This window comes from Dysidea avara, chromosome 3 (genome assembly GCF_963678975.1).
Source record: "Dysidea avara chromosome 3, odDysAvar1.4, whole genome shotgun sequence".
NCBI lineage: Eukaryota > Metazoa > Porifera > Demospongiae > Dictyoceratida > Dysideidae > Dysidea > Dysidea avara.
In genome coordinates this window covers 32,212,935-32,240,389 of record NC_089274.1, presented here as the reverse complement: position 1 = coordinate 32,240,389, position 27,455 = coordinate 32,212,935, and the positions used below count along the sequence as shown (strand labels likewise).

The window sequence follows — 27,455 nt, the reverse complement described above, 5'->3', positions numbered from 1 at the left end:
GAGGCTATTTGTTACCCTTGCCACACTATGAGTTGAGAAATGTCAGTTTAAGTTTAGTGCTATAGCCTATTCACAAAACTTTTAGCATCTTTTCTTAATAATTTGTGGACATCTACTTTTCAAATATTGTAACCACTCTACTGCAAAGCTTACCCTTCTAGATGTTTAGGTCACTTCAACTTGAGTAGTTGTTTCACAGGCAAACATCTCAAGAGTATAGGGTCAGTAGATTAGCATATAAATGTAGTTGTTTCACAGGCAAAAATCTCATGAGTATAGGGTCAGTAGATCAGCATATTAAAATATTAACAGAAATCAGGAACAGGACAAAATGAGTACAAAACTGACAAAATACAAGTATGCTTCATTTTCCAGTTATTTTAATTTTTTAATCTATGAAAATGGTGGGTTGGTTGGGCTCCTGTGAAGCAACAAATCAAGTTGACAAGGCCTTAGTATTCCATGTAAACACTCTTTAAATGATGCAGTAGTTTTCTGAAATTTGCTTATTTAACTTTCCCATTATGTCCATAGGATTTCCTGTTCATGGCAACAAATGTAGTTATACTTGCTGCTTATCTATAATCACATTTTATATACATGTAATAGTTGTATCATGGGCCTGAGTGATATGCCTGATGTACACTCAAGCTCAAGGACTGCAGGCTTGATGACATGGGTGTACATATCAAGCATATCATGGAAGCACATAATGCAAACATGTACCATGCTGATTGCAGGCTAATAGCCACTGTAGGCGAGCAATCACATAAGTCAATATGAGCACAACCATTTACATGCATGCATGCATACATACATACATATATATATGTACCTACATACATACATACATACAGTACATACATACACACACACACACACATACATACTTACACACATACAAACATATACACACATACATACATACACACACATACAAAAAGGTAATTACCGCATTCTGAAGAACAGTCCAATGACATTGTAAATGGTGAATCTCCTACAGTGACAGTTGACGTGACACCTCATAGCACAGAGCCATTGCCAGTTAATACATCCTCTGGCAGAGTTGTCAAGCCTCTTCAAAAGTTTCAAGACTAACTCTTAACACTGAACAGTAACCCACAATAGTAATAGTGTATGTAATATTAGAGTGCACGTGTGTAGTTGTATTGTGTTGCAAATGGTCACTTCATTTAGTCCTTAAAATAATAACAATTCTCTTCCTGCATCATTCACTCTAACCATAACCATGTAGTCATCTCACACTACTCCACTGACCATCATTCTGTTCTTTATACCAAACATGTGCATTAAAGTCCCCCAGTAAAATGTAAGTATCATTAGTTGGAAACCCATTCAGGATGGAACTGATTTTGTCATGAAACTTTGTCTTCTCTCTGTTTACAGCTCTTGTAGGAGCATAACAAGAAACAGCATGTAGTCTTGCATCACCAAAGTTCAATGTAACAGATATAGATCTAGTGCTCCAATCCTTCCACTCACTACTTGCTGCTTTCTATGCATCCACAGCCCAATCAAGAAGTACAATAGCTACTCCTGTATAAAGATATCTTTATTGGAAGGTCTCACTCTTCCAGATGTTTACACTACAGAATTTCCAACATTGTAAACTTCATTTCCAAACTATTTAGTCACTTGTAAACCTGCCACTTTTGTCCTATCTGCTCAACCATCAAATCAGCTTTCCTTTGCTCTGCCCTCCTTCTATCTTGTTTACAGCTAGCAATGTCAACTAAACCTTCAGTTACTACCATGGAACAAATGTTCAAGTCCCTAATTTCCAGGATTCTAACCATTTCCTACTTGCTCTGTGTGCACTATGATGTCCCTGAGAAGTGTGCAAATCCTCTGTAGGGGTGCAAGTTTGGTATGCATTGAGAGATGCCATCTATCGACATCCTGTGCTAGGGTCCGCAACGCGAAAAATCGATATCCTCCAATCAACTACCTAACTATTGTCATGTGTTAGGCTAAGTGTAACTTGAATAACACCAGCGTGGCAGCCAAGTTTGTCACTTTCTTCTGGTAGAAAATGATACAAATGTCTTAAAATCACGTGATTTTTAGCTGCAGCGGTTCGTAGGGTTCTTCGTATGCCACGATATTCACTCTCAACATTGTTCAAGTAGTCTATCATCAACTCAAAGTATTGATGGTTTGATTTTATAGGTCAGTTTCTGGTGGCAGCACGATCTGTGCAGCTTTTTGACGACAGACAAAATGTTTCTTCCTCTGGAGCACAGGACAAGCAGAGCAGCAACTGCGCCGTGGGTCAGCAATGACCAGTACTAGGTAAAGTACCTGCATGCGGAGTATGGTTATAATTGAAGCTTGTTAGCCATCTGGCTGAGCCATCTATATGCTGAAATTCGGCCAAAATGATGCGATTTTTGCAAACAAATACCAGAATGGTTGATACATCAGTGAGACAGTCTCCAACAGCAAGGATACGAAGCTTATAAACACCTAACAATATGGCTATCTCGCCCAGTAAACGCATAGAGCAATCCAGTGCATGAAATAGGCACTCACGTGATTGAAATTCAAATTACGGAAATACCCATGAAATCGCTTTCATTTCTGAATAGGAACCATGCAATGTGCTCCTTTTGTAAATATTTGTGTTAATTGTTCACTCAGACGTGGTCTGGGCCAGTGCAGGTGTGTTTTGTACTATGATGGTATCGTAGGAAAAGTCTTAGACTGCTGGGCTAGTCGAGATGCTGAACCTAACGCACACAAACTGATTGTCACTTGATTCCAAGTGATTTTAAGGTCATTGGAATAGATTATAGTTGTATTTTCGGAGATTTGAATATCAATCACGTGAGTGCCTATTTCATGCATTGGACTGCTCTATGCGATTACTGGGCGAGATAGCCGTATTGTTAGGTGTTTATAAGTTTCGTATCCTTGCTGTTGGAGACTGTCTCACTAATGTATCAACCATTCTGGTATTTGTTCGCAAAAACCGCGTCATTTTGGCCGAATTTCAGCATATAGATGGCTCAGCCAGATGGCTAACAAGCTTCAATTATAACCATACTCCGCATGCAGGTACTTTACCTAGTACTGGTCATTGCTGACCCACGGCGCAGTTGCTGCTCTGCTTGTCCTGTGCTCCAGAGGAAGAAACATTTTGTCTGTCGTCAAAAAGCTGCACAGATCGTGCTGCCACCAGAAACTGACCAATAAAATAAAATCACCAATACTTTGAGTTGATGATAGACTACTTGAACAATGTTGAGAGTGAATATCGTGGCATACGAAGAACCCTACGAACCTCTGCAGCTAAAAATCACGTGATTTTAAGACATTTGTATCGTTTTCTACCAGAAGAAAGTAACAAACTTGGCTGCCACGCAGGTGTTATTCAAGTTACACTTAGCCTAGCACATGACAATAGTTAGGTAGTTGATTGGAGGATATCGATTTTTCGCATTGCGGACCCTACCTGTGCTCAACAACAAATGACTCCACAATTGGTTTTAGCCAGAGTTCCACACACTAGTAAACACTGCTCAGGAGTCACCACGGGAAGACACTGAGTCACGCAGCCTTTACACACACACACACACACACACACACACACACACTCACACATACATGCATACAAAGTAACATTGTATCATGCCAGAACTCAAGCGATATGTCTGATATGTACACCCAAGCCCAAAGGCTGCAGGTGGCTGGCCTGGGTGTGAAGGTAAACACATCATGATAGCATGTTATGTACCATGCCTATTGTAGGTAATGCATAGCTCACAACAGGTGTACAATCGCCCAAGCCAATAGCGTTCAATGGATTTATTTTGTAGGCATGTCTGAAATATTCAATTACAGGTTGTGCATGTGTGGAAATATAACATCTGAGATGCATATACCTAATAGACTTTAATGGTATCATACAAGTAGGGACCATATGATAGTAATGTATAGTAGGGACCACAAAGGAGTAAGCATGGCCCACGAAGTAACATCACCCAAAAACCAGCCTCAATTTTCCCTGTCGACGATGAGGTAGTGTTAGTTAGGTAAAACTAAGCCCAAACAAGCTTTCAAATCAACCCAAAATGCTTTAAACAAGTTGCTACAGAAATTTTTTTTAAATTTATTTAACGGAATTTTCTACTGACTGACTGAGTAAGTAATTGACTGATGCCTTCAGACAAGTGTAACTCGATAACGGCTAAGGCTACGAGCTTGACTTTTTCACTGTTTGACGTCGCTTTGGCTCAAGAGGTGCCTTTTGGCATACTGCAATACATACAATGCTTTCTTCAACTGGTTGCTGTATTCGAGTATTTCATTTCAATGTGACTGCTTTATTAGAGTAAATAATCTTCAGTGACTGTTCTAGTAGAGTTTCTGACTGCTCTATTAGAGTATCTCGATCTTTTTTAATGGAATTGTGCAATGTGCAGATTTTCCTACTGTTAAAGCTTTATAATCACCTCAAAATGCTAGCATAATTCCTGATTCCCACACATACCTACTATGCCTGAAATTATGCCGGCATAATCGCTGCATCCCTAGCTGACAATGAAGTAAAATGGATACTTCGCTTTTCAGACAATAATTGATATGGCTGGGGCACACGGCACCGTTTCAGATGCGATATGCGTGGGTTCACCAGTCATAATAATTATTTACAAAAGAAGTCAACAAACAAGTACACAAAAAATTTGGAATTTTCAACTAGAGTAGGGACCATATAGCACATCAATAAAAAGTACTGAAATAAGTTGGAGTAGTCCATGATATTAAATCACAGTAAAGCAATAAGAAGTGTTATATCCCTACTGTGCGTTTCCGTTATGGTATCTTGAGCACAGTAGAGATATACACTTCTTATTGTTTTACTGTGATTTAATATCATGGGCTACTCCAACTTGTTTCAGTACTTTTATCGATGTGCTATGATTCCTACTTTAGTTGAAAATTCCAAATTTTTTGTGTACTTGTACAAGTAGGGACCACAAAGGAGTAGGTGTGGCCCACAAAATAACATCACCCAAAAACCAGCCTTAATGATTTTCCCAGACGACAATGAGGCAGTATTGGTTAGGTAAAACTAAGCCTAAACAAGCTTTCAGATCGACCCAATGCTATCACAAGTTGCTACAAAAGTTTTAAATGTAATTTTCTACTGACTAAGTAACTCACTAATTCCTTCAGACAAGTGTAACTCAATAATGGCTAAGGCTACAGGCTTGATTTTTTCACTGTTCAATGTCGCTTCGGCCCGAGAGGTGCCTTTTTGCTTACCACAGTAAGTACAATGCATTATTCATAGACTTACGAGTGTCCTCCTTTGTGTCCGATTCATCTTTTGCTGACAACGAAAAGTATTGATTTGGCAGTACTAGCACGTGTTGGCTTCCCTTCGAAATGGAAATTGTCCGTATTTTTCATAGTGGCTACTTTGATTATAGAGGTGCTTTTCAAACAGTTCTTGATTCATACTGCTGTGTAACGGGTTGAAAATAGCCAACAATGAAGCGTAATGGATACTGCACTTATTTATTTATTATTTATTTATTATTACTGGGCAGGCAGCTCTGCTGATGTGCCCAGGAAAAAATTTACAATTATTAGCTAGCTACAATGATTTAGGAGTCTATAGTAATGTTAGTAAGTTATTAGTAAATAAGTTTAAATCATCATGATCAATTATTGCATTGGTAAGTTGTTCCATTCATTATTGTTCTTGAGTAAAAGCTCTGTTGATACGTTACAGTAGATGATAATAAGACGACAATAGATGATAATTGAACAGACGATAATTGATATAATTGGGGTGCGTACCTTTCTTTTGGTATGCGTGGATTGCAGAGGTGCTTTTCGAGCAGTCCTTGATTCAAAATGTTGTGTAACGGGTTGAACATAGCTGACAACAAAGCGTAATGGATACTTCACTTTTCAGACAATAACTGATATAACTGGGGCGTGCAGCACCATTCAGATGCAGTATGCACAGGTTCAATAATTACTTACAAAAAAAGCTAACAAACAAGTACACAGAAAAAAATTGGAATTTTCAACTAGGGTAGGGACCATAGCACATCGATAAAAAGTACTGAAACAAGTTGGAGTGGTGCTTGATATTAAATCACAGTAAAACAACAAGAAGTGTTATATCCTTACTGTGCATTTCTGCTTAGGTATCTTGAGCACAGTAGGGATATAACACTTCTTATTGTTTTACTGTGATTTAATATCATGCATACTCCAACTTGTTTCAGTACTTTTTATTGATGTGCTATGGTCCCTACTCTAGTTGAAAATTCCAAATTTTTTCTGTGTATTTGTAGGTTATGCTTAAAGGACAGTGTTTAATAAAAACTGTATGAACTGAGATTTAAAATACATGGCAAAATGAACTTATATATTTACTCACGTTTGATTTTCTTTATAGTGCTACTCAGGCTTCACCAACCATGCGCACATCCACACAACTTCTTACTGCTTGTGGAATTGATAACCCTGGAACATGCTCGGTAAGTTATAATTTGTGCTGCTGTGTCTGTTTTCTTATGTAAATCATTAAATGCATAGTTAGTTGCATAAGTATCACAGATCAACCCGAGTGTGTCAGCATTTTTGTTTTTCCTGTTTTATGTGTGGAAAGAGCCATTACCATGCCATGCACTGTACTAGATAGAAATATTAATATGAGTGCAAATTTAATACTAGCCAGGTAGCTCAAACTATAATTATTGTGATAACTTTTTGGGACGTATGTACATGGAAACATTTATTTCACTTTTATGTATTGCTGCTTTTAGCTAAATCATCATACAGTATGATAGTACTGTATAGTAGGGACATCAAAGGTGTGGGGGCGATCCGTGATATAATATAACTCAAAACCTGCCGCGATTTTTCCTCACAACGACATGACAGTATTGGTTGGGTAAAACCAAGCCCAAAAGTGTCTTCAGATCAACCCGAAACGTTTCCGTCAAGTTGCTACAGAATTAAAAAATATATATATAGTTAATGGAATTTTATACTGCCTGCCTGCCTGCCTGCCTGCCTGCCTGCCTGCCTGCCTGCCTGCCTGCCTGCCTGCCTGCCTGCCTGCCTGCCTGCCTGCCTGCCTGCCTGCCTGCCTGCCTGCCTGCCTGCCTGCCTGCCTGCCTGCCTGCCTGCCTGCCTGCCTGCCTGCCTGCCTGCCTGCCTGCCTGCCTGCCTGCCTGCCTGCCTGCCTGCCTGCCTGCCTGACGCCTTCAGTCAAACGTAGCAGAAAACTGGCTACAATTACAGCCCTAATTCTTTCGCAGAAACGTTTCTAGATCGCTTAAGAAAAAACCTTTGGTATATTGATAAACATACAATGCTTGCGCTATTGTCTTACCTTTTATCCTTCTTTACCATGGCTATCAGTCAAAGTTCTACCACTGAGTGTTAATAGACTACAGTACGGCTTCCATCTACCAGTGTATATTGCATCAAACTATTCGAATACACGTGGTCGCCAGGTGCACCAAACTATTTTGAACACACGTGTACGTGACTTGCTGTTGATATCGATCAGTGAGAGCAACTCGCGGCGAGCTATATAGCAATGTGTAAGTCAATAAATATAGTTTACAATGTTAAACTGAGTCAGGTCATCCAGGTCCCACTTTACAGATTATTCGGATATGACCCCACTTGCTAAACTAAATGTGGACATGTTACTACACGTCATAGTGTATCCCTGCTTCTTTCGTGAGCCACACCCACTTACGTAAATTACTGTCTGTAGACATATGGTAGTCACGCCCATTCATCAGTCTGTAGGTATGCACGAATCCATGTCCATTATTGTCTGCAGGCTTAATATGTAGAGCCACGCCCACTGATCAGTTGTTATTGTATGAGTCATAATCTAGTATAATAGTGCTGTGATTAACTCTTAAAGTATTGTGACTGGTTTTGCGAAAAGCACGCTATTTTGTGGTCATAAGCATGCAAAAAAACTTCACAAACAAGTATAAGAAAAAATTAGGAATTTTTAATTAGAGTAGGGACAGTGTATAGTGCTGCAATAAAAAGTACTGAAACAAGCTGGATCGGAGTAGTACGTAATATCCAAATACTGTAAAACAATAAGAAGTGAATATCCCTACTGTGCATTGAGTGTAGCACAGTAGGGATATTCACTTCTTATTGTTTTACAGTATTTGGATATTACGTACTACTCCGATCCAGCTTGTTTCGGTACTTTTTATTGCAGCACTGTCCCTACTCTAATTTAAAATTCCTAATTTTTTCCCATACTTGTTATTATGTGTTAACTAATAGGCGTATAACTTTTAAAAACACATTCAAAGGAGTGACTGCATAAATATACCCTCAGATGTGGGAGATTATAATTGTGATTTCATCTCAAGTACACTTAAGTGCTGCTCACAGCCAATTTATAAGGTGAATGGAGGTAACTCCATGAGTATTTTGTGCTTGCATTTATACCTTGTGATCAAAAAACTGATTGCAATAATAGCAACATGTTTTTATGTACGTAGTCTGTTCATACCAAATTGTGAGTGGTTCGAGTTAGCCATTACGAAGATATGGCACAATATATCCAGCAGTGTATATAAAAAAACTTGTATGGGGTAATTTCATGAATTTTTCTGACAGTAAGCCAGAAAGACCATTAATGTTAGTTTAATGCAAGATAATAGTCTTACTTTGTTAGAAAGCATGCTTGAGAAGCAGATCAGTCCTTAATTCAGCTGTGACAATCTTGTAGATGTAATTTATTGCAATGCAATAAATTGAAGTTAACATGCCTTGGTGTGGGCGTAGAATGGATACAGTATAAATTTACGTACCATACCATAGTAAATGAAGTCAGCATCCTTTAGTGATAAAGTAGCCTTTCGAGTAAAGTAATTAAATTCAGCAACACAGAATCCGTGAGATGACTGTAAGGTCCATTAGAGAGGCATTGTATATTAGCAAAGTAGCCCAGTGCTAGCACCACAGACTGAAATCAATGCTTTTGTTTCAGGTAACACTTGAACCAATCTTGTAGGATACATGAGATGTAATAACATCATAATGAATCATTGTAATAAACTGGCTTGACTCATGTGACAGGTTTGAGATCACGAGATCTTGCCATAGTGCATGGCGTGTTCACGGACAGAAAAACTTTTTCCCTCCCTCCCACCCTAAACCATGCATTAAGTATATGTGCCAGTAGATATATTGTTGTATGCGCTTTGTACGGTTGTCCGCATATAAAAATAATCATAATAAAATAAAAATAGAAATTACACCTTTGTATGTATAACTTAAGTTACATTGTTTGCTTGGTTGTTGTGCGTCCAATTACTGATATTGAACTTAGATACACATATATAGTTAAATGGCAACTGAGGACCAAGGGAAGGTGGATGAAGTGCTAATTATCTGTGCATGGCCAAACCAAACCAATTACGCTAAATTTAACTTATATGATTATTCATTGGTTGCTGTTATCACGTTGTGTTGCTATGCATATATGGTGCGTTGCTGCAATCTTGTACTAATTGGAAGACATATTTGCTTCATGGTCAATTGTAAATCCAGTTATGCCATATCCACAATGCTTGTCTGTGTGGCTTGTGCAAAAGTTGTTACACCCTACTCCAACAATTTCCTCAGTTGCCCTTTCCCCAAAGTACTTGTGCATAGATATCTGTATGAATGTTATTTTGTGTTTTGTGCTGTTATGTATATTTTATGGCAATGGTGCAATGTTATGTGGTATAGATATTTGCATGAGTGTTTGTTTGTTTGGTGTTGTTGTGTACACTTTATGGCTTTGTGGAAAATATTGTTGTGGTTAGAATTAGGAAAAAGTAGGCAATAGAGCTAGGTGCGGTGGAAGGGTGGTGTGTATAACTAGGAAAACATTATATAGTCATGTCTATTTTGTATGCACACATACTAAATACATGGTAAGTGGTGATTGCACCCCAGGGGTGTGCACTGCTTGAATATGCCGAGTGCACACTGCCCCGGGGTGTTTCCACATTAATCAGCATGTTAACACTGCATTAATATCCTCAGGCAATTTTATTATGTGCAATGTTCGTTCGCATTGGTTGAGCTTCAAGGAATGTATTTGTTGGCTGTTGACTATGAGAACTAAGCAAGTACAAGAGTTGCACTTGAAAGAAATGGCTAGAGACTTGACTATAACAAAACATGGCATGGGACTGAAGTTTTTCAAGCAAAATTGTGCTACACTATACTTCAATCAAACTGTGTTGTTGTAAAAACTAGAGTAAAGTTATGCATGTAGCATATCAGTATGATATGATAGTGGAGATAGTAAATTGTGATGCTACATATTCAATCATAACACATGCTAGCATTAACAAAAAGCAAAAAGTCATGATAAAAATGGATGGCTACCAACAAAAAGTTCTGAAGGTAAGTTTGTGACTGGAGTAACTTCTTGAATTGAATGCAAAAGGTTAATTAACCCCCAAAGCTCAATTCTGCATAGTTTGGTTGCTATTCAGCTCAAAAGACAACTCTGGCTGTTGATCAAGACTCATGGTAGTGAGTCGCGTGGCAAAGTGAAGCAGAAATACACATGCAGACAACAATGACGTGACCACTACACGTAAGGAATGAATGTTATACAAATTCGGCTTGCCTTTAACTCACCCATCATTTACACTATCCCTCTAAAACTCTAGACTCGTGTCAAACAGTGAAGCAAATCCATATTGACTGTTTCGAGATTGAGATTGCCAACACCAAAGGAACAGTTTCATTTCTTACTGATGAGACAGCAGCCTTATTGAAAGAGAAATGCTCCAAGAGGCTAGAGAATGCATGCTTATCATCTAACAACTAGCTATGCTCTCTTCAAAGTCCCACCCACAAAGACATTAGTGCTTGATGCCTAATGAAACTAGAATGTAAAAGCATTAAATAGAGAATTAGGGTCAATACAAAGTGCTGTTCTGGATGCCATGACATCCTCACTACTATTATTGAACTGACGTCAAAGGTGACAATGTCACTTACAAACAGGCTGTTAATTCAAAGGCAGCCATTGAACTGGTGAGCCAGAATTACTCATTAAAGGAAGACTAAGGTCATAAGTCAGATGAACAAAGCTCTCCTTCCTACTAGGCCTGGCCTTATTATGCTGGCATAATTTTGAGAATAATAGGTCACCAAATTCGTGAGAATAATTCCGGAATTATAGGATAGTTACAGACATAATTTTAGAAGTATTGAATGTCCATGAGAATAATTGGTGGAATTAAGGGGCATGTGTCTACTTGATTAGTTAGAAGAAAGAGTTAAGCTACTGCAAATGATATGGCTGACATTATTATATGAGTGCTGGCTGAAAAGGGGCTGAAAAGCCTTATATAGTCTAATAGAACGCTCAAATAGTCTAACAGAGCAGTCTGATCATTTCATGTTAACAATCTACAGACAGCATCAGGGATTTAACAACATGATTATCTACAATACTGAAACTTCTATACATCTTATACCATTGTATCTTCTTCAAGTTTTTGAACATATTGATGGCATTATGTACCAAACTTAGCATATAGCTATAGCTACAGCTTTAATACACTAATAGTTGAAAACACTTGAACTATTACTGCAGATAGTTATTCTAAGTCTGCTGTAACTACTTATGGCTAGAAGAATGGTGTGCAAGATGGAATGTTTCATTTATGAAGGATCAGAATTTTATCGATGCTGCCCCCTTCCTTATTTGGACCAGACTTTTCCCAGAAGTCTAAAGAAATATAGACCAAGTCAGAGCCATGAGATCCCACCTCCCTGGCCATAAAAACAAGAAATAGTTTCCAAAATTTGCCCCGACCCCCAAGGGGGTAAGGGGATACCAGTAGTCAGAAGCTACTGAGAATCGACAACACCACAGTGATAGCCTACATCAACAAACTGGGAAAAACAGCCTCTAGGGAATTGGTGATACTCACAAGGGGGATCTGTGGATGTGGTGCTTGGAGAGGAATATCCATATTGCAGCTGTGCACTTGCCAGGTGAACTGAACACAATAGCTGACACAGAGTCCCAGAAAATGTTGGACAGGACAGACTGGAAATTGAACCCTGTGATATTCCAGGAAATAAATAACCTCCATGGACTCCTAGACATTGACCTGTTTGTACCCAGACTGTCCACCCATTGCCCCTTTGGTTTCCAACACTCTGAACATGTTGATAGATCATCCTTGTTTAAATATACCAAAATCGTGGAAGCCAATCAGCATGGATCCCATGCTTCTTCTTCATCAGTTAGCCATATGGCTCATCTCAGGAATTAGTTCTTAAGCCAGAACCTTTCAAAAGAAACTACAAGTCATGGAGGACCAAAGTAAACAAGTCATAAATGTGCCAGGAAGTTTGCAACATCCAGAAAATGGATTGAAGCTCCATTCAACATACCAGCTATCTAAATGTCATTTGCCAAAGAGTGAGTCATATGTACACAAGGATACCTATAAGTCTGCAATCTCATTGGTGCATCAGAAAGTAGATGGCCATAATGTGGGACAACACCCACTAATATTCAGACTACTGAAGGGTATCTTCCACGATAAGCTTCAGATATACTAGCACATGGAATGTTCAGACTGTGCTATATACATCATCTGGAAGGCTTGGGGAACCTAACCTTGAAGACATCTGACATGCCCTTTGCAATCAGCAGACTTTTCCCAATTTGACAAAAGAGTGTACAAACCAAATGGTGTGTTTTTTATTCTAATGTGTTAGCTAAGCAATCCAGGAAAGGCTCCCAAATAACTATTTTCTTTTACCAGACAAGCTTATATTGTGCCCAGTAATAACTCTTAAAGCCTATGAAGATAAAAACCATGTCCAAAAGTTCCTTCACTATGATCCGAAACTCTTCTGTAAAATTTTGGGAATTTTAAAAGTTCCTGACTGACTGACTGACTGACTGACTGACTGACTGACTGACTGACTGACTGACTGACTGACATACTTACTCACTCACTTAATTGCTAATGCCTTCAGATAAGCACAACTTGGGGCTATATACAGCTTGATTTTTTTCACTATTCGATGTCACTTCAGCCTGACAGGTACCTTTTGACCTACCACAGTACATACCAATGCAGGGATCATAGACTTACATTTGCCTTTTTGTATCCCATATTTCTTCGCTAATAGCTCAAGGTGTTGATTCGATGGTAGCAGGAGATGGCTTTGCTATGTTTGTAATGGGAATCATCCATATTTTCTGTGGTGACTGGATTGAATGCTGAGGCACTTCTCATACTGTTCTTCATTTGAATGCTGTGCAATGGGCTGAATATAAATGAAAACAAAGTGTAATGGCCACTTAGCACTTTTCATTGCTAGGGAGTGCATTTAGACAAAAACTGTAAGTCTGACACCATTCTTTCTTTTGATGCAATATGCACATGTTCACCACTCATAATTATGTTACAAAAAGTAAACAAACAAGTATATACGAAGAAAAATTTTAAATTTTAAGGATCATAGAAGTGAAACAATGGAGGTTGCCTACACCTGCAGATATACTAATGGACATTTTATCCCTAATTCAGTCTATAACAATGACTAAATTACGGTTAACATGTCGGTTGCTGGGGCCCACCCCTGGGAATAGTGGTAACCACCAGGATTAAATTACACATATGTGCTCATATATGTACATTTATTTACCTAGCTATCCACCCTTCCACCGCACCAAGCTCTATATTGCCTACTCTTTTTCCTAATACTAATCACATAACATTTTTCTACAAAGCCAGTAGTGTACGTGACAATACACAAGTTCAACAATCATGCAACAAGAACACAATGACACCATAATAGCAAGTAAGATTATATGTACATGAGATTGTGCATGACATGACAATATATAGATCATATAATATATGATATAGAGAGGATGAGTTTGGATGAATAACGGGCAATTGAGGAAATCATAGGGCGGGCAGTAAGTTCTTCCATAAATAGGGTAGATGAATGAACATAGCATTTGCAAGTGATGATAGCAAACTGCTAAGACAAGTCAAATTGCAGCAATTGATCACTAACAACCAAAATGACACACCATGACATTAATATTGGCATCAATTGATAAAGCATTACAGCTACATAACTAGCATCTAATTCACCCAATTTCCTCCAAATTTCCCCAGTTGCCCAAGCTTGCCGTACTCCACATATAAAAATTATAATAATACACAGACATTAGTATTATTGTAGCTAGTTATAATAACCACACATAGCACAGGTATGCATGAAACATATGACACATCCCGATGGTATATAGAAAATAATGACAATACCAAATGAGAATACAACTAAGTGAGCCTGTATGTGTACCATTAGCGGTAAGCATCTTACTAAGCAAAGTTGTTGCAAGACCAGCAGGGACTAATGTTTGAGAACCTATGAGTACCAAGGTGTGTGCAAGTATAGCATAAGTATAAAGGAGTGTGTAAATATGACATGAATGCATGTACACAGTCGGTCTGCCAATTGATTGTATGCAAGTGTCAGTTACCCATACGCAGCAACAAATGTACACATGTATTAGTGAGCAGTAAGTGAGTCTACAAATATTAATATGCATTTTTGCAAGCATGTAAGCAGAACATAAACGTAAGCGCCCATAAGCAGCAGCAACAGTTGTATTCAAAGTTGAATACGGCCAAGTACTATACATACAGACATTGGTAAGCACAAGTAAACTTGCAATAAGAGCTAAAGAGGTTACATATGTAGTATATAAGCCTAAAAATATTTTAGACATGTAGCAGTTTATATTGTATGCAGATGCTTTCAAGTTTAATGTACAAGAGTACTCTTGTGCACACAAACACTATGCACTTACGAAGGCAAGTGCAACTGAGGACTGGAGGTATGTACCCCCAAAACAAGCTGGTAAATATTTAAAGATAGGTTGCAGAGGGCATGGAAAGGCTTGCAAAGAGCCTTAGACAATGGCACCTATCCTACCATTAAACCAGGTAAACACTATAGCAAGATATTATTATATGCAACCTTGGTATGGATATATGTACCCAGCCTCCTACCTGCATGCAGCCTGAGTATGGAGCATGCCTGCAGAAGCAACAGCCATTGAGCTATGTATATAGGTACGCAACAGTTAGTGTATACTGGAGATATTACAAGTTACATTAGCAACCGAATGAAATATTCAATTGCATAAGGATGTAGATAGGTTGCAGAGGCATGGAAAGCTTGTAAAGGGCCCTAGACAATGACACCTATCCTACCGCTAAACCAGGGAAACACTATAGTAAGGTATTATATACATGGAGAAGGGGTGTGCAACCTTGGTGTAGATATGTGCACCTCCTAACTGCATGTAGCCACCAATGGACCTACATATGCACGGGCATGGAGCAAGCCTGCAGCGAGTAACACAGCTGAAGTGCAGTGGTCACATATGCATGTTCAACGACAGAAAGTTACTACAATGTAACTAACTGGTGGCAAATTTCACGTACACAAAGGTGGAAACGGAATAACCCAAGCACGTCTAAGAGCTGCCATGCTTAAAGAGATAATAGTATTACTAAAAGAAAAAGGGGTCAATCATGGAAGTATAATGATGTCAGTGACAGTAATGATAATGCATGAGTTAGTAAGAATAGCATGGGATTAGAAAACTGTGGTGGTCACTGAGTAGTGTAGCATTCGCATAAACATGGAATTACATGAAAGCAACAGTTAGGACATGCCTGTCTGCAGAAGCAATGATAACTCGCAAGCCTATAGTGAAAAGCATGCACGCAGTGGCAGCAATACTAGCAATGAAACAGTGGTATTACATGCAAGCCACAGTGAGGACATGCCTGTCTGCAGAAGCAGTGATAACTCACAAGCCTATAGTGAAGAGCATACATGTAGTGGCAGCAATACTAGCAATGAAACAGTGAAATACTTGCGGTAGAGTTGTAGTTCAATAGCAGTGGCAACAGTAATAGCGGATATGCAGGAGCCATAAAATTCATGCAGCAGCGCTTTGGTAATCATGCAGTTACATATCATGCAGCAGTAAGAGCATTGCATAGTACTCCACTAGTCTCTGCACTCTCAGTAGATCATACAATAGTGGCACCCTCAAGTTCACAGCAGTGATTACATTTATGTGGCCACAATAATGTTTCATAAAGTGGCAATAAATTTTTTTTTGCGCTGGAGTATAATATACATGCAGCAATAGTAACATTCATGCAGCAGCCGCAAATGGAATTGGGCAACTGAGGGGATCAGGTTGGGATCACTAGACGCCGTTGTAACCATACTTGGGCAGTATTGCATATTGACCAGTTGATGTCTGGGATATACACTTTAACGGAAGCAGTAATAACGGTGGTAACAGGCATGTGGTAGATGTAATCTTCATGCAACGTCACTCTCAGAGCAATAGCAGTAGCGACAATAATATTCATGCAGCAGTGACAGTAATAATATTCTTGCAGCAGCGACAACATTCATACAGCAACACTCTCAGTGCAATAGCAGCAGCAATATCAATATTCATGCAGCAGCACCCTCAGTGCAATAGCAGCAGCAATAACAATATTCATGCAGCAGCAATAACAATATTCATGCAGCAGCAATAACAATATTCATGCAGCAGCAATATTCATGCAGCAGCACCCTCAGTGCAATAGCAGCAGCAACAGCAATACCGTATTTACTTGATTAAACGCCGCACCTTTAATAGTTGCAGCACTTGAGTGGTCCCACAATCGATTGTGAAAATAATGGCTTAAACATTGTTCATGATAACTGAGTGGTAGTCGAGTTTGAATAGTCGCCGCATCGATTTTTGGAACTAAGGTAATAAACGCCGTTGCATTTAATCAAGTAAATACAGTATTCATGCAGGAGCACCCTCAGTGCATTGGCAGCAGCAATAGCAAACATTCATGCAGCAGCACCCTCAGTGCAATAGCAATATTCATGCAGCAACACCCTCAGTGCAATAGCAATATTCATGCAGCAGCAATAGCAATATTCATGCAGCAGCAATAGCAATATTCATGCAGCAGCAATAGCAATATTCATGCAGCAGCAATAGCAATATTCATGCAGCAGCACCCTCAGTGCAATAGTAGCAGCAATAACATTCATGCGGCAGTACTCTCTTAGTGAATCATGCAGCAGTATTCTCAGTACATCATGCAGCAGTCATCATGCAGCAGCCGTCATACAATAGTGATGTTAGTGTGCCACCGACAAGGCAACAATAGTGGCAGTTACCTTGATGTAATACTATTAGATAATAGCAACATACTTTGCATAGCGTAAAAGCACAGTAGCCTCATAGACTTGCAAGAACTCGTGAATGACCAGCCATCATGCTAGATCAAACATACAAAGCTGTTAGCCATACATAGAACATGTTACCGGAGAAAGCTTGTCCAGTATAAATACTTTCCCATTAGCTGTGGTCCCATCCTCATCCCTCAGCTGCCACCAAACCATACGCACGCTACATTTATACAGCAGTACTCTCAGCCAATTATGCAACAACAGCATATCATGCAGCAGCACTTTCATTATGCAACAGCATATCATGCAACGGCACTCTCATTACACAACAGCAGCATATCATGCAGCAGCACTCTCAGCCAAACATGTAACAACAGCATATCATGCAACAACACTCTCAGCCAAACATGTAACAGCAGCATATCATGCAGTGCAGCACTCTCAATCATTCAACGGCAGCATATCATGCAGCAGCATTCTCAGTGTGATAGCATTAAGCCATTACGAGTTTTGGTTGATTTTGCTTTTACCAGCACTATATGTGCCTGAAAGCACCATCTGTGACCCTTAGCCGTCAAGGAAGAATGCACAACAATCCAGCAGTGGGATGATTGGTTTGGTGAAGAAAGTGAAACTGACGAAGATTAAGCACTTGGGTTATTGTACATTATTTGCTGTCATTTAATTGTATATTATAACAACAATGACTACTTACCATCATTCTGTCACTTCTTTATTTAATTATCATGTTATCAGTAAAGTTGATTAATTATAACTATCACAACTGATTATGATACTGTAATGTGGAAATATTCCTTACTATAGTTCCATACACTTAAGTTAACAAGGAGTTACATTTATTGCATGGATCACCTACTGAGAGCTAAAGTTAATTAAACATTGAATCTTCCCAAATTACAGTATACTGACTTACTAATCTATCTTGCACTCATGATCACTAGGCTCTGTTCTCCTCTTAGCACTTCTCAGCATATTAATAATGTACATTTGAATTGCAGAATAAATTTATACTATATACGCACCAACAGACTATAGCTATGCTTATCAAAGAATTGTTATCTTACACATGTACAGCTAATAAGCAGCCTAATGTACAATGCTATTATGGTTAATTTAATTATGTACAAAAATTAGAAGTGTGCATATAATAGTGTACTGATAAACTGCTGAAATTACTCTCAGATTCAATTTCAGAGGGTCTATTTTTCAAAAATTTCCTGGGAGGCTCAGGGGCATGCCCCCAGACCCCCTAGATTGGCATGCTTCACATGCTAGTGTGCTTCACATACTAAGGTACCCATCCCTCTACATAAACACAGTATTACCCAGGAAGCCATGGAGTCCTACACCCCTGCCAACAAATTGTGTTATATCTATGTCCGGCCACTTTATTCAGTGGTCTGACATGTTGTCCGGACACTTAAGATTAGTTATATTTGTCACTGAAGTAGTCTTGCATGGACAATCCACTTTTTCCCCATCATGGTGTCTCCCAAGATGTTTATACCAATTACAAATTACAAGCGCCTCTGGAAAAGTGTCTGAAGCTGACTGCACTTTATATAGGCCACTTGCCTGCATGAGCATACGTACTAGTCTATTATGCCGCCTAGCTACTAGACTAGTTTAGAAGCATTGTGCAAAATGTCTGGTTTTCGAGCTGCTGGAACTTAATCGCTACTTCCTGTGAATATTTGTTTGCACAATGTTTCTATAAACTTTAGTAATGAGTCGAAATAATAGATTAGTATGCTCATTATGCAGCAGACGAGTGGCCTACAGTTTCAGACACTTTTTTCAGAGGCGCTTATAACTTCTAATTGGTTTAAACATAGTGTGAGACACTGTGACAAGGGAAAAAGTGGATTAGTCATGCAAGTCTATACTTGCAAAGGTACCTAGTATAAGTATAGAATATCGTGAAGGGTATAAATTCCAAGCAGAGTCAGGTCCTTGGGTCCCCTGGTCCCGGGTCCTCGGTCCTCAGTCCCTGGGTCCACTGTTTTTACCTACCTCTTTCATAGGTGCTTATAATTTTTGGTGCAATCATCGTTCGAGACACTCTGATGGGGGGGGAAAAGTGGATTGGCAATGCAAGACCACTTGCAGAGGTACCTATAGGACCCGGGGACCAAGGACCAGGGGACCAGCAGGAATCCAACTCTTCTTGGAATTTTATACACTTCACAATATTCTATACTTGTATTGTATTAGTCCTACTGTTTTTACCTACCCCATCCTGCATACTGAAATTAATGATGTAAAACAACAAAGTTATTTGTCTGTGGTTTTGACAGGAATGTAGCTCAATTATTGAGTGAGTCTTGCCTACCAGTGCCTTCAATGTGTTGTAAAGAACAAATAAAAGCATTGGTACCTGCTGTACATGTAGGGACAACAAATGTGACATTATTAGTATTCTATATTGCTGTGTAGCATACATGTTGGTAGTACTTTGAACATAATCCTTATGTCATCCATATAGTGACATAATGAACATGCAGGGTTAGTTGAACTACATGCAAGCTAAGGCCATTACAGGTGGTGTACACATAGCACAGTTTCTGTCTCTGCATGACATTTACCTTACTGTCAACAAAAAGAAAGAAATGAACTTGTGCATAATTTAAAGGACAAGACTAAAATGCGGAGCAGACTGAGAAAACAGCGGACTCATAAATGAACTGGGAAAACTTACTTCAAATGTCTATTTACCACTCCTGAACAATATCAGATGCTGTAGTGACTGTAAATAAACCTCTGAACATTGTCTTGAGACTTGTATAAGCCGATATTAAGTAGAGTTGTACCGATAATTGGATCAGCCAAAATATCGGCCACCAATCAGTATGGCATTTTTTACCAATATCGGCATCGGTATAGAACAGTATCAGGACCGATATTGCTACCGATATTTATACAGCAATAGTTCGTATATAAACGAATTATAAGATTGATTTTCTACGTTATTTGTGTGGTTGTTCAGTGGCAGTGGCTTAATTTCACCCTACAGCAAGCACTACATTACGAGAAGCCATACAAATACATGCAATTCTATTGTTTGTTGCTGGAAAGCTTATCAGTCTTAAACAAAGCAGTTATATATAGTACCTTTGTAATAAAAAGAAGAGTTACAGGATAACCAAGGAAACCTACTGTACCAGCCTTCACACAAGCCAATAAAATGCAGAATAATGAAATATCTGTTTAAGGCTTCATGGGACTATGCATAAAAATGTTTGTGGGTGACTAATTGTCTGGATTGCACAATAGAAACCCAAGCCACCATCGCCACAGGCATAGAGTGTGCAATGAATATATCCACATGTTGTTGAATAGTAGGTAAATGTACACTTTTGCATAGATTAACTATGACTTTTATTTGTAATGTAAATATTGGATCGACTATCAGTTATCGGTTTCTTTTGGTGGTATACATATCAGATATCAGTACATGCCAAAAACCCATATCGGTACAGCTCTAATATTAAGCACTGTGCTTAAAACTGCTGTTGAACTTCATTCCTTCTGTCCTGAATTAAAAGTGCATTCTTCATGGCGTGACTTTATAATGCTGTAAACAAGCCAAAGGTGACTTGTTGAAGAGATGCTGTTATTAATAATAGATTTGTGTTCAGGTTAATTGCTACGTAGCTTTGTGGCTGCTTCTCAGTGTAACAGGTTATGGAAGGTGATGGGCAGGCTTCAAAGTCACACCACAGTGTTACTTCACCAGCTGGTAAGGCTGACTGCAACAATAAAATGTGGTATAATTATAATTCAACCATGTCTACAGCACTGATAGTGACAATTTCACCCGTGACTGCTATTACCTGAATTTATTAAACCTAGTTTTAAGTGCTTGGCTTGTTGTTGGCTCGACCACGCTTTAAAATCATGGTTAAAAGCTTTTGTAAGACCTTTGTTGTGTGTAGTATTGTTTATGGGATGCTATGCTATGAGCTATACTGGTATTTAGGCTTGTTTGAACCAGTCCATTTACAAGTCCATTCTGCATTTTAACCATGTCCATTTGCAATTGTAGTTACTGCATGGCAAGCAAAGGATCAGAACTTGTTCTGTGCTATGCACTTTCAGTATTAACGTTGTAGTGACACCTCTTGCCATACAAAACCCCATGCTGGTGTTTAAACATCATCATTAATTTTATTGTCATACATGACATTTAATGATCCTTTAAGCAGATCTAGAGTGAAAAGATGTAAGCAGGATTAGTGAAATGGTTGAGCAATTGCACACACTGTTCCTCAGTGTAAACTGTGGTATCTGTTAGTCTGGCGTAGCCGACCTGCACGCGTAGCGCGAGGGTCTGGTGACAGCCACATTTAGTACCTGTGCCAGCCTTACGAAAAACTGGTGCGTCCAATCAGATCGCTTAGTGACCAATTAACAACATTCTATGACGTTATTTCCGATTTGGCTACTGATTATGTACAGTGCCTAGTGTGAGTGACTTAACAGAAGCTGAATAGTAGGAGCACTTACAGCTGGCAAATCATTGACGTAACACATTATTATTAAAGCACACTAACATTCATGCGGCATCATCATGCAGCAATGCCTTATGTAATAGCAGCATGTAGCACTAACACTTAACTAAGGCGTGAGCAACAGTAGTGGCATACATAGCATATACACCCTGTAGAATAAACACAGCAAGACCTCATGCAAGATCAAGGCACGTGTTAGCTGTACATATAAACATGCTAATGGCGAAAGCTATTACACCCGATACCAATTAAACAACTCGAACAAACAAGCATAACAGCTGACAACACTTGAATAGACAAGCCCAGAGGTTTATGACAAACTTGAACAGACAAGCCTGAAAGCTGATGACAAGACTAAACCAGTAGAGCAATTCATCGCAGCGTCAATTTAATTATGCTAAACTTCTTATAGAACATGCATGAGAACTCGGCCAGTATCCCACAATAGCTGTTCGTCTTATTGTAATGGTGCGATCAGTTTCGTTCAATTTAATGCACAGCATGCAACATGTGTTACACAAGGAATGAGCTCACCAGTTATAAATGAACCTCCAGCGATGATCACCTTGTTTCTTGTTACCATCTCAACGTAGATTGGAAGGACTGCTACAAAGAACCTCTGGTCATGGTAGCTCAGCTCATACACAACTTGTCTGAGTGGCACATTTTTTGTTCACCAACCACTGTCCCCGGTATGCAACGCAACACTACCAGTCTTCTTTCACCCACTAGAACTTTTCTTTAACTAGGCCATTCACCTTTCAAGAACGTGGTGTGTCACATGACTGCAAATCTGTTAAACCAGTTTGTCGATTACACAATACTTGAAACCATTTCAACATTACTTCATGTGCTTAGATCATAACGCACCCTTACGCCATAGCGTGCACTTAGGTCACAGCAATTATGTGCAAGTTCTTATAATGCTATATCTGCAGCATGCATGTTAACTTCAATTTATTGTGATGCAATAAATTACATATTAAATGTTCACTAGCATATCTTCAGGTGTAGACAACCTCCCTTGTTTCACTACTTTTTTATGATCCCTAACCGAACTTACAATTCCTATATTTTCCTTGCACTTGTGTTAATACAACTACTGGGATTTGGATGCTGATAATACTCAATGATGTTATTACTAGCATTTCAGATCTCTTAAGTGGTACATACATGGATTGCACTTACCTAGAATCTGAACTGCCAGTAGTTATTATTACCCAATACAATTAGAAATCAACCATATTTGATTTTTTTGCCTGCAAATCTGTATACACTATGTAGTCAGCAAAAAGAACTTCAGTTATCAACATTCAACCTTATAATATAGACTTGTAGGATTGTATTATTATTATTTACTTATATAGCCAATTGAAAATCTTAATTTAATTTAAGGTACATAGTTATGAGGTGTTTACTGGTGTAGTGAGTCATGACCTGCTATGCTTGATCATCAGGTTATCCCATCACCTTGTGAAAATGCTCAATTTTCACTAGCAGCTAATCCAACTTGTGCAAGTGCTCAAGCCAGCGCTGAAGTTGCCTTTGACAGTGGCAGTCCAGTAGCAGAAAGTGATATTATCACAGCGTGTACTCAGACCTGCAGAAATCTTATAAGTGATTCTGTTGTCATGTGTACTGATAACATTGTAAGTTACAGTACAGTATACAGTATATATTTTGCATTAAAACATGTGGATTGCAATAATATTATATGTGACCGGATTTGCGAAAAGGTACCTTTTTCACACGTAAAATTTGACCCATTTTTTGAACTTTGAAACTTCGTAACTTTTTTATCATTGCATATAATTACTTAAACTTTTCCATGAGTGCAGATAAAGTATCTGGCTGCATTTTGAAACTAAAAGCAAGTTAATCAGTGTAAGGAGTCAAGTGTTACCTCATTTTGTTTGCTGGCATGTAAAATGTGTGGAAAAGGTACCTTTTCGCAAATCCGGTCACATATATATATGTGTGTATGTGATTTGTCTTCATATGCAATACATAATGGTAGTGCATGCAATTAAAATATCTGTATCATAAAATTTAACTGGTTAAAAAAGAATCTATGTAATTTGTATAGATGAGATTAAATGGGCCCAAAGGTAGAGAATCTACATAATGCATAATGCAAAGTGTTGTCTACTAGCCAAGGAAGTAGCTTCATGCATGTATGACCATTCACTAAAGTAAACCACCACAGACCTTACCATAATCTTGAATATTGTGCATACTATTATAGCCTTCTGTCCTTCTATGTTAATAAGCTCAATGAGAGACATACCTTAGTAGAAATACCTGATATATGATGTGTAATAAAACTTCCCAATTAGGGCCAAAATAAATTTTACCAATATAAAATGTATATGTGGAAACCATAAAGTGCTCGATAGCAAATATTTTGAAATTTAGCACCTGGGTAGACAAACAAGAGATGATCATATAATCAAGCATGGTGGTCAAGGTGTATGAAGCCATAGGTATACGACATATTATTTCTATTGAGCTGTGCTTGCACTGAATTATTGGCTCCAAAAGCTAGTTTAGTTTGAAAGCAGTTTATTTTACCACATTTTGAAAAAAATTGAAATACATTCACGTTATTAAGCAAAACCCAAAATTGTAAAATGCAGTTGTATGGATTCTTGATCAGCTCAAAATGGGGTTATAACCTAGTTTAAAAGTCTTCAACATGCTCTAAGGCAATGATTTTGACATGGCACTGTATTTAATATATCTTACTCAACTTCCACAGAAAATTTGGTAATTTATCACAAAGTGAACGATTTTATCAAAGTTTGTTGCTTAGACACTCTACCAAATGGCCACTTCCCTATTTCAGTAATTGATATTTGGCGTACACATTCAGGCAAAAACAATAAGCCTGTCACCATTCATTCCATTCTAATGCAGCATGAGTGGGGTCACCAGTCATAATAATGTTACAAAAAGTACAAAGAAAAATTAAGAATTTTAAGTTTGATTAGGGATCATAGAAAGGGAGGTCAGAAGATATACTAGTGGACATTTAATCCCTAATTCAGTCATGGGTATAGAATGAATTAGGGATTAAATATCCACTAGTATATCTTCAGTTGTAGGTGACCTCCCTTGTCTCACTACTTTTATTTCTATGATAATTTAAAATTTTCCTATAAATTATAGCAATAAATTATGCCTTCTAAGTTTTTGTTGTGCAGATTAATTCAAGTGGTGATTTCCAAATATGACTGAAATATCGATTGTGACGAACATACAGTAATGAATCAGTCACTGATTATTTTTACATTCGCAGAATCATGTCATGGACATAAAATAATATTAATATAGATGGAAATATCTTCTACAGAGGATTTAATGTTGCATGTACGGTGACTATCTTGATTCTCAGTCTTTAATGGAATATTTGAAGATAACAAGGGGGAAGGAGCACAAGTCTCCTGTCCCCACCTCTTTATCTGCCTGAAAATGTGACATTGTAATTGATTTTCTGAAATCCAATCACAGATTATAGTAAACTACATGTTCTACATACTCTAGTACATTCATTCATACATTTAAGAAAATTTAGACCTTTGCAATGTATATTGTAAACACAGCAGTTTAAAATTTTTAATGCATGGAAAGTAGTAATGATCTGAGTGAAGTGTAAGAGATATTGAGAGCATGATGCAGTCATTCATAGTTCCTTTAAATGGGTTCTACACACATAGTATATCAGTGGCAATTTCATTGATACTTCTTGAAATTCTCTATTTCTTCTTGTACATTTTAGACTATATAAATGTGAAATGTATTATTATGTGTCATATACATACAGTGTATGTGACTAATCTACATACATAAAAATGTGTTTTATTGCAACAGGCTGCACAGAGGGGTTTTATGGCTACTTTTGATGTGGCTTGCAGTAGAAATGGTAATGCAAGTTGCATAAATGTCAACGTTGATGTTCCAACTGTTGCAGCAGCTTTGATGGTAAGCAATGCAGTAAACATGTGTGTCTACACTTACATATATGTTTTACCTAAATGTACAACCACAATGTAATGGTCACTCTCTAGATCATCACCTGTAGAGAAAGGTAAAGCTTAAAAGCAAGTGCTGAAGCCAGCTCACAGTCAATTTTGGGGTTTATATGATAGTACAAGAAGAAATTTAAAACCGAAACTGCCAAACTACAACTGAAAAGTATATTTAAACAAAAAAAAAAGCTATGAATCAAAGTGCAAAAACCATGACATGAATACTACTAATGTTGATATCAGCCAATTTATTTAAAGACCTCATCCTCTTATTTATATATGAATGGAAAAGACATAAATGCATGCACACACACACAATACACCCAACAAACTGTACTAATATTTTGGGTTTTTTACTGCAAAAATATCCCTCTGTGTTTGTATTACACTTTTATAGCCTACAGGAGGACAGTGCTCAGACTTTATCAGTAGTGGAACATGTACTGAACTCTGTAGAGCAGTAAGTGTAATGTGTTTGGAGTCATGGAACATCTTTATGTGTATCAATTTGTATGACATATACCTGTTTGTAAAGTACAATCACATACAGTATTGTGTCTGGTTTGTGAGTACATACTGACATAGCTACATGTGTACTTGGATGGTATCCTGATACTGCTCTTTTGTTCATTCAACTATACACTATTGCATTGGCCTAGTTCAAAGTAACACTTACAAAACACATGTGTATGTACCAACTTCTATTCTGGTGACAGTAATTAGACCTAAGCAGTTTACAAACAAAGCTGGTAGAACATATTCTAGGCATAATCGGTTAAGTAGGGATCTCCCAAAAGTGATGCACACCACCTAAAATATCACTTTTAAAATCATCCTAGAGACATTATACATGATGAGAATCACCTTTACAGAATAATATTAGTCAATCTAACATCAAATACAGCATAAAAACAAGAAAACATGGGTGGATAAAGAATTTTTTTAAAAATCACTGAAACTCAAATTTCTTCCTGTTTGCCTGGCTGCCTGCCTGCCTGACCACAGTCGCAAGGTTGCCAAACAAAGCAGCGCACAGCCACCATTTTATTTCACAATAACAAACTCACCAGTGGGATGTGCCTTTTGGGGTTCCGACGAGTGTGTGCTCTCTATGCCTTTCTTTCCTTTTAAAGGCATTAATTTTTTCCTTCCTTGAGGAGTATATGTAGACGCCGCAAACTTATTGAAGCGTTTATGCTTGTTAGATGCCTGTAACTTCATGATAGCCACTCCTATTAGCACAATCTTGGTTAATTAATAATAATTGAGCACCAAGCCCACACCTCTTAACAATCTATCAAGATGACACACCCCACTATTATTGGCCTAGCTATATTCATAATGCTAGCACAATAAAATAGTGACACACTCTCTGGTAGTGAAAGGTACTCTAATACAGCATTCACCCTAATAGAACAGTCACATGTGTATAGCTGTATGCTATAACAAAAAGCCCAGTATATTAGAAATTTTAATTTAAAAATAAAGTATTAATCCAAGCAATAAAAGTAGTGAAACAAAAGAGATGAATGATGGTATTACAGCACTGGGCTTGCATCGAGTATGCCAGCATAAT

The 27,455-nt window shown here is 38.2% G+C and overlaps 1 protein-coding gene across 1 annotated transcript in view; it reads left to right on the top strand.

Moving 5' to 3' along the window:
• Positions 1–27,455, top strand: part of LOC136250723 (uncharacterized) — a 76,132-nt gene that overhangs the window by 13,992 nt on the left and 34,685 nt on the right. Inside the window, exons 6-9 of the mRNA XM_066042953.1 lie at positions 6,440–6,521; positions 23,309–23,500; positions 25,722–25,832; positions 26,277–26,339. Of these exons, the coding sequence (XP_065899025.1) occupies positions 6,440–6,521; positions 23,309–23,500; positions 25,722–25,832; positions 26,277–26,339 (448 nt within the window). The remainder of the gene's footprint in view (positions 1–6,439; positions 6,522–23,308; positions 23,501–25,721; positions 25,833–26,276; positions 26,340–27,455) is intronic.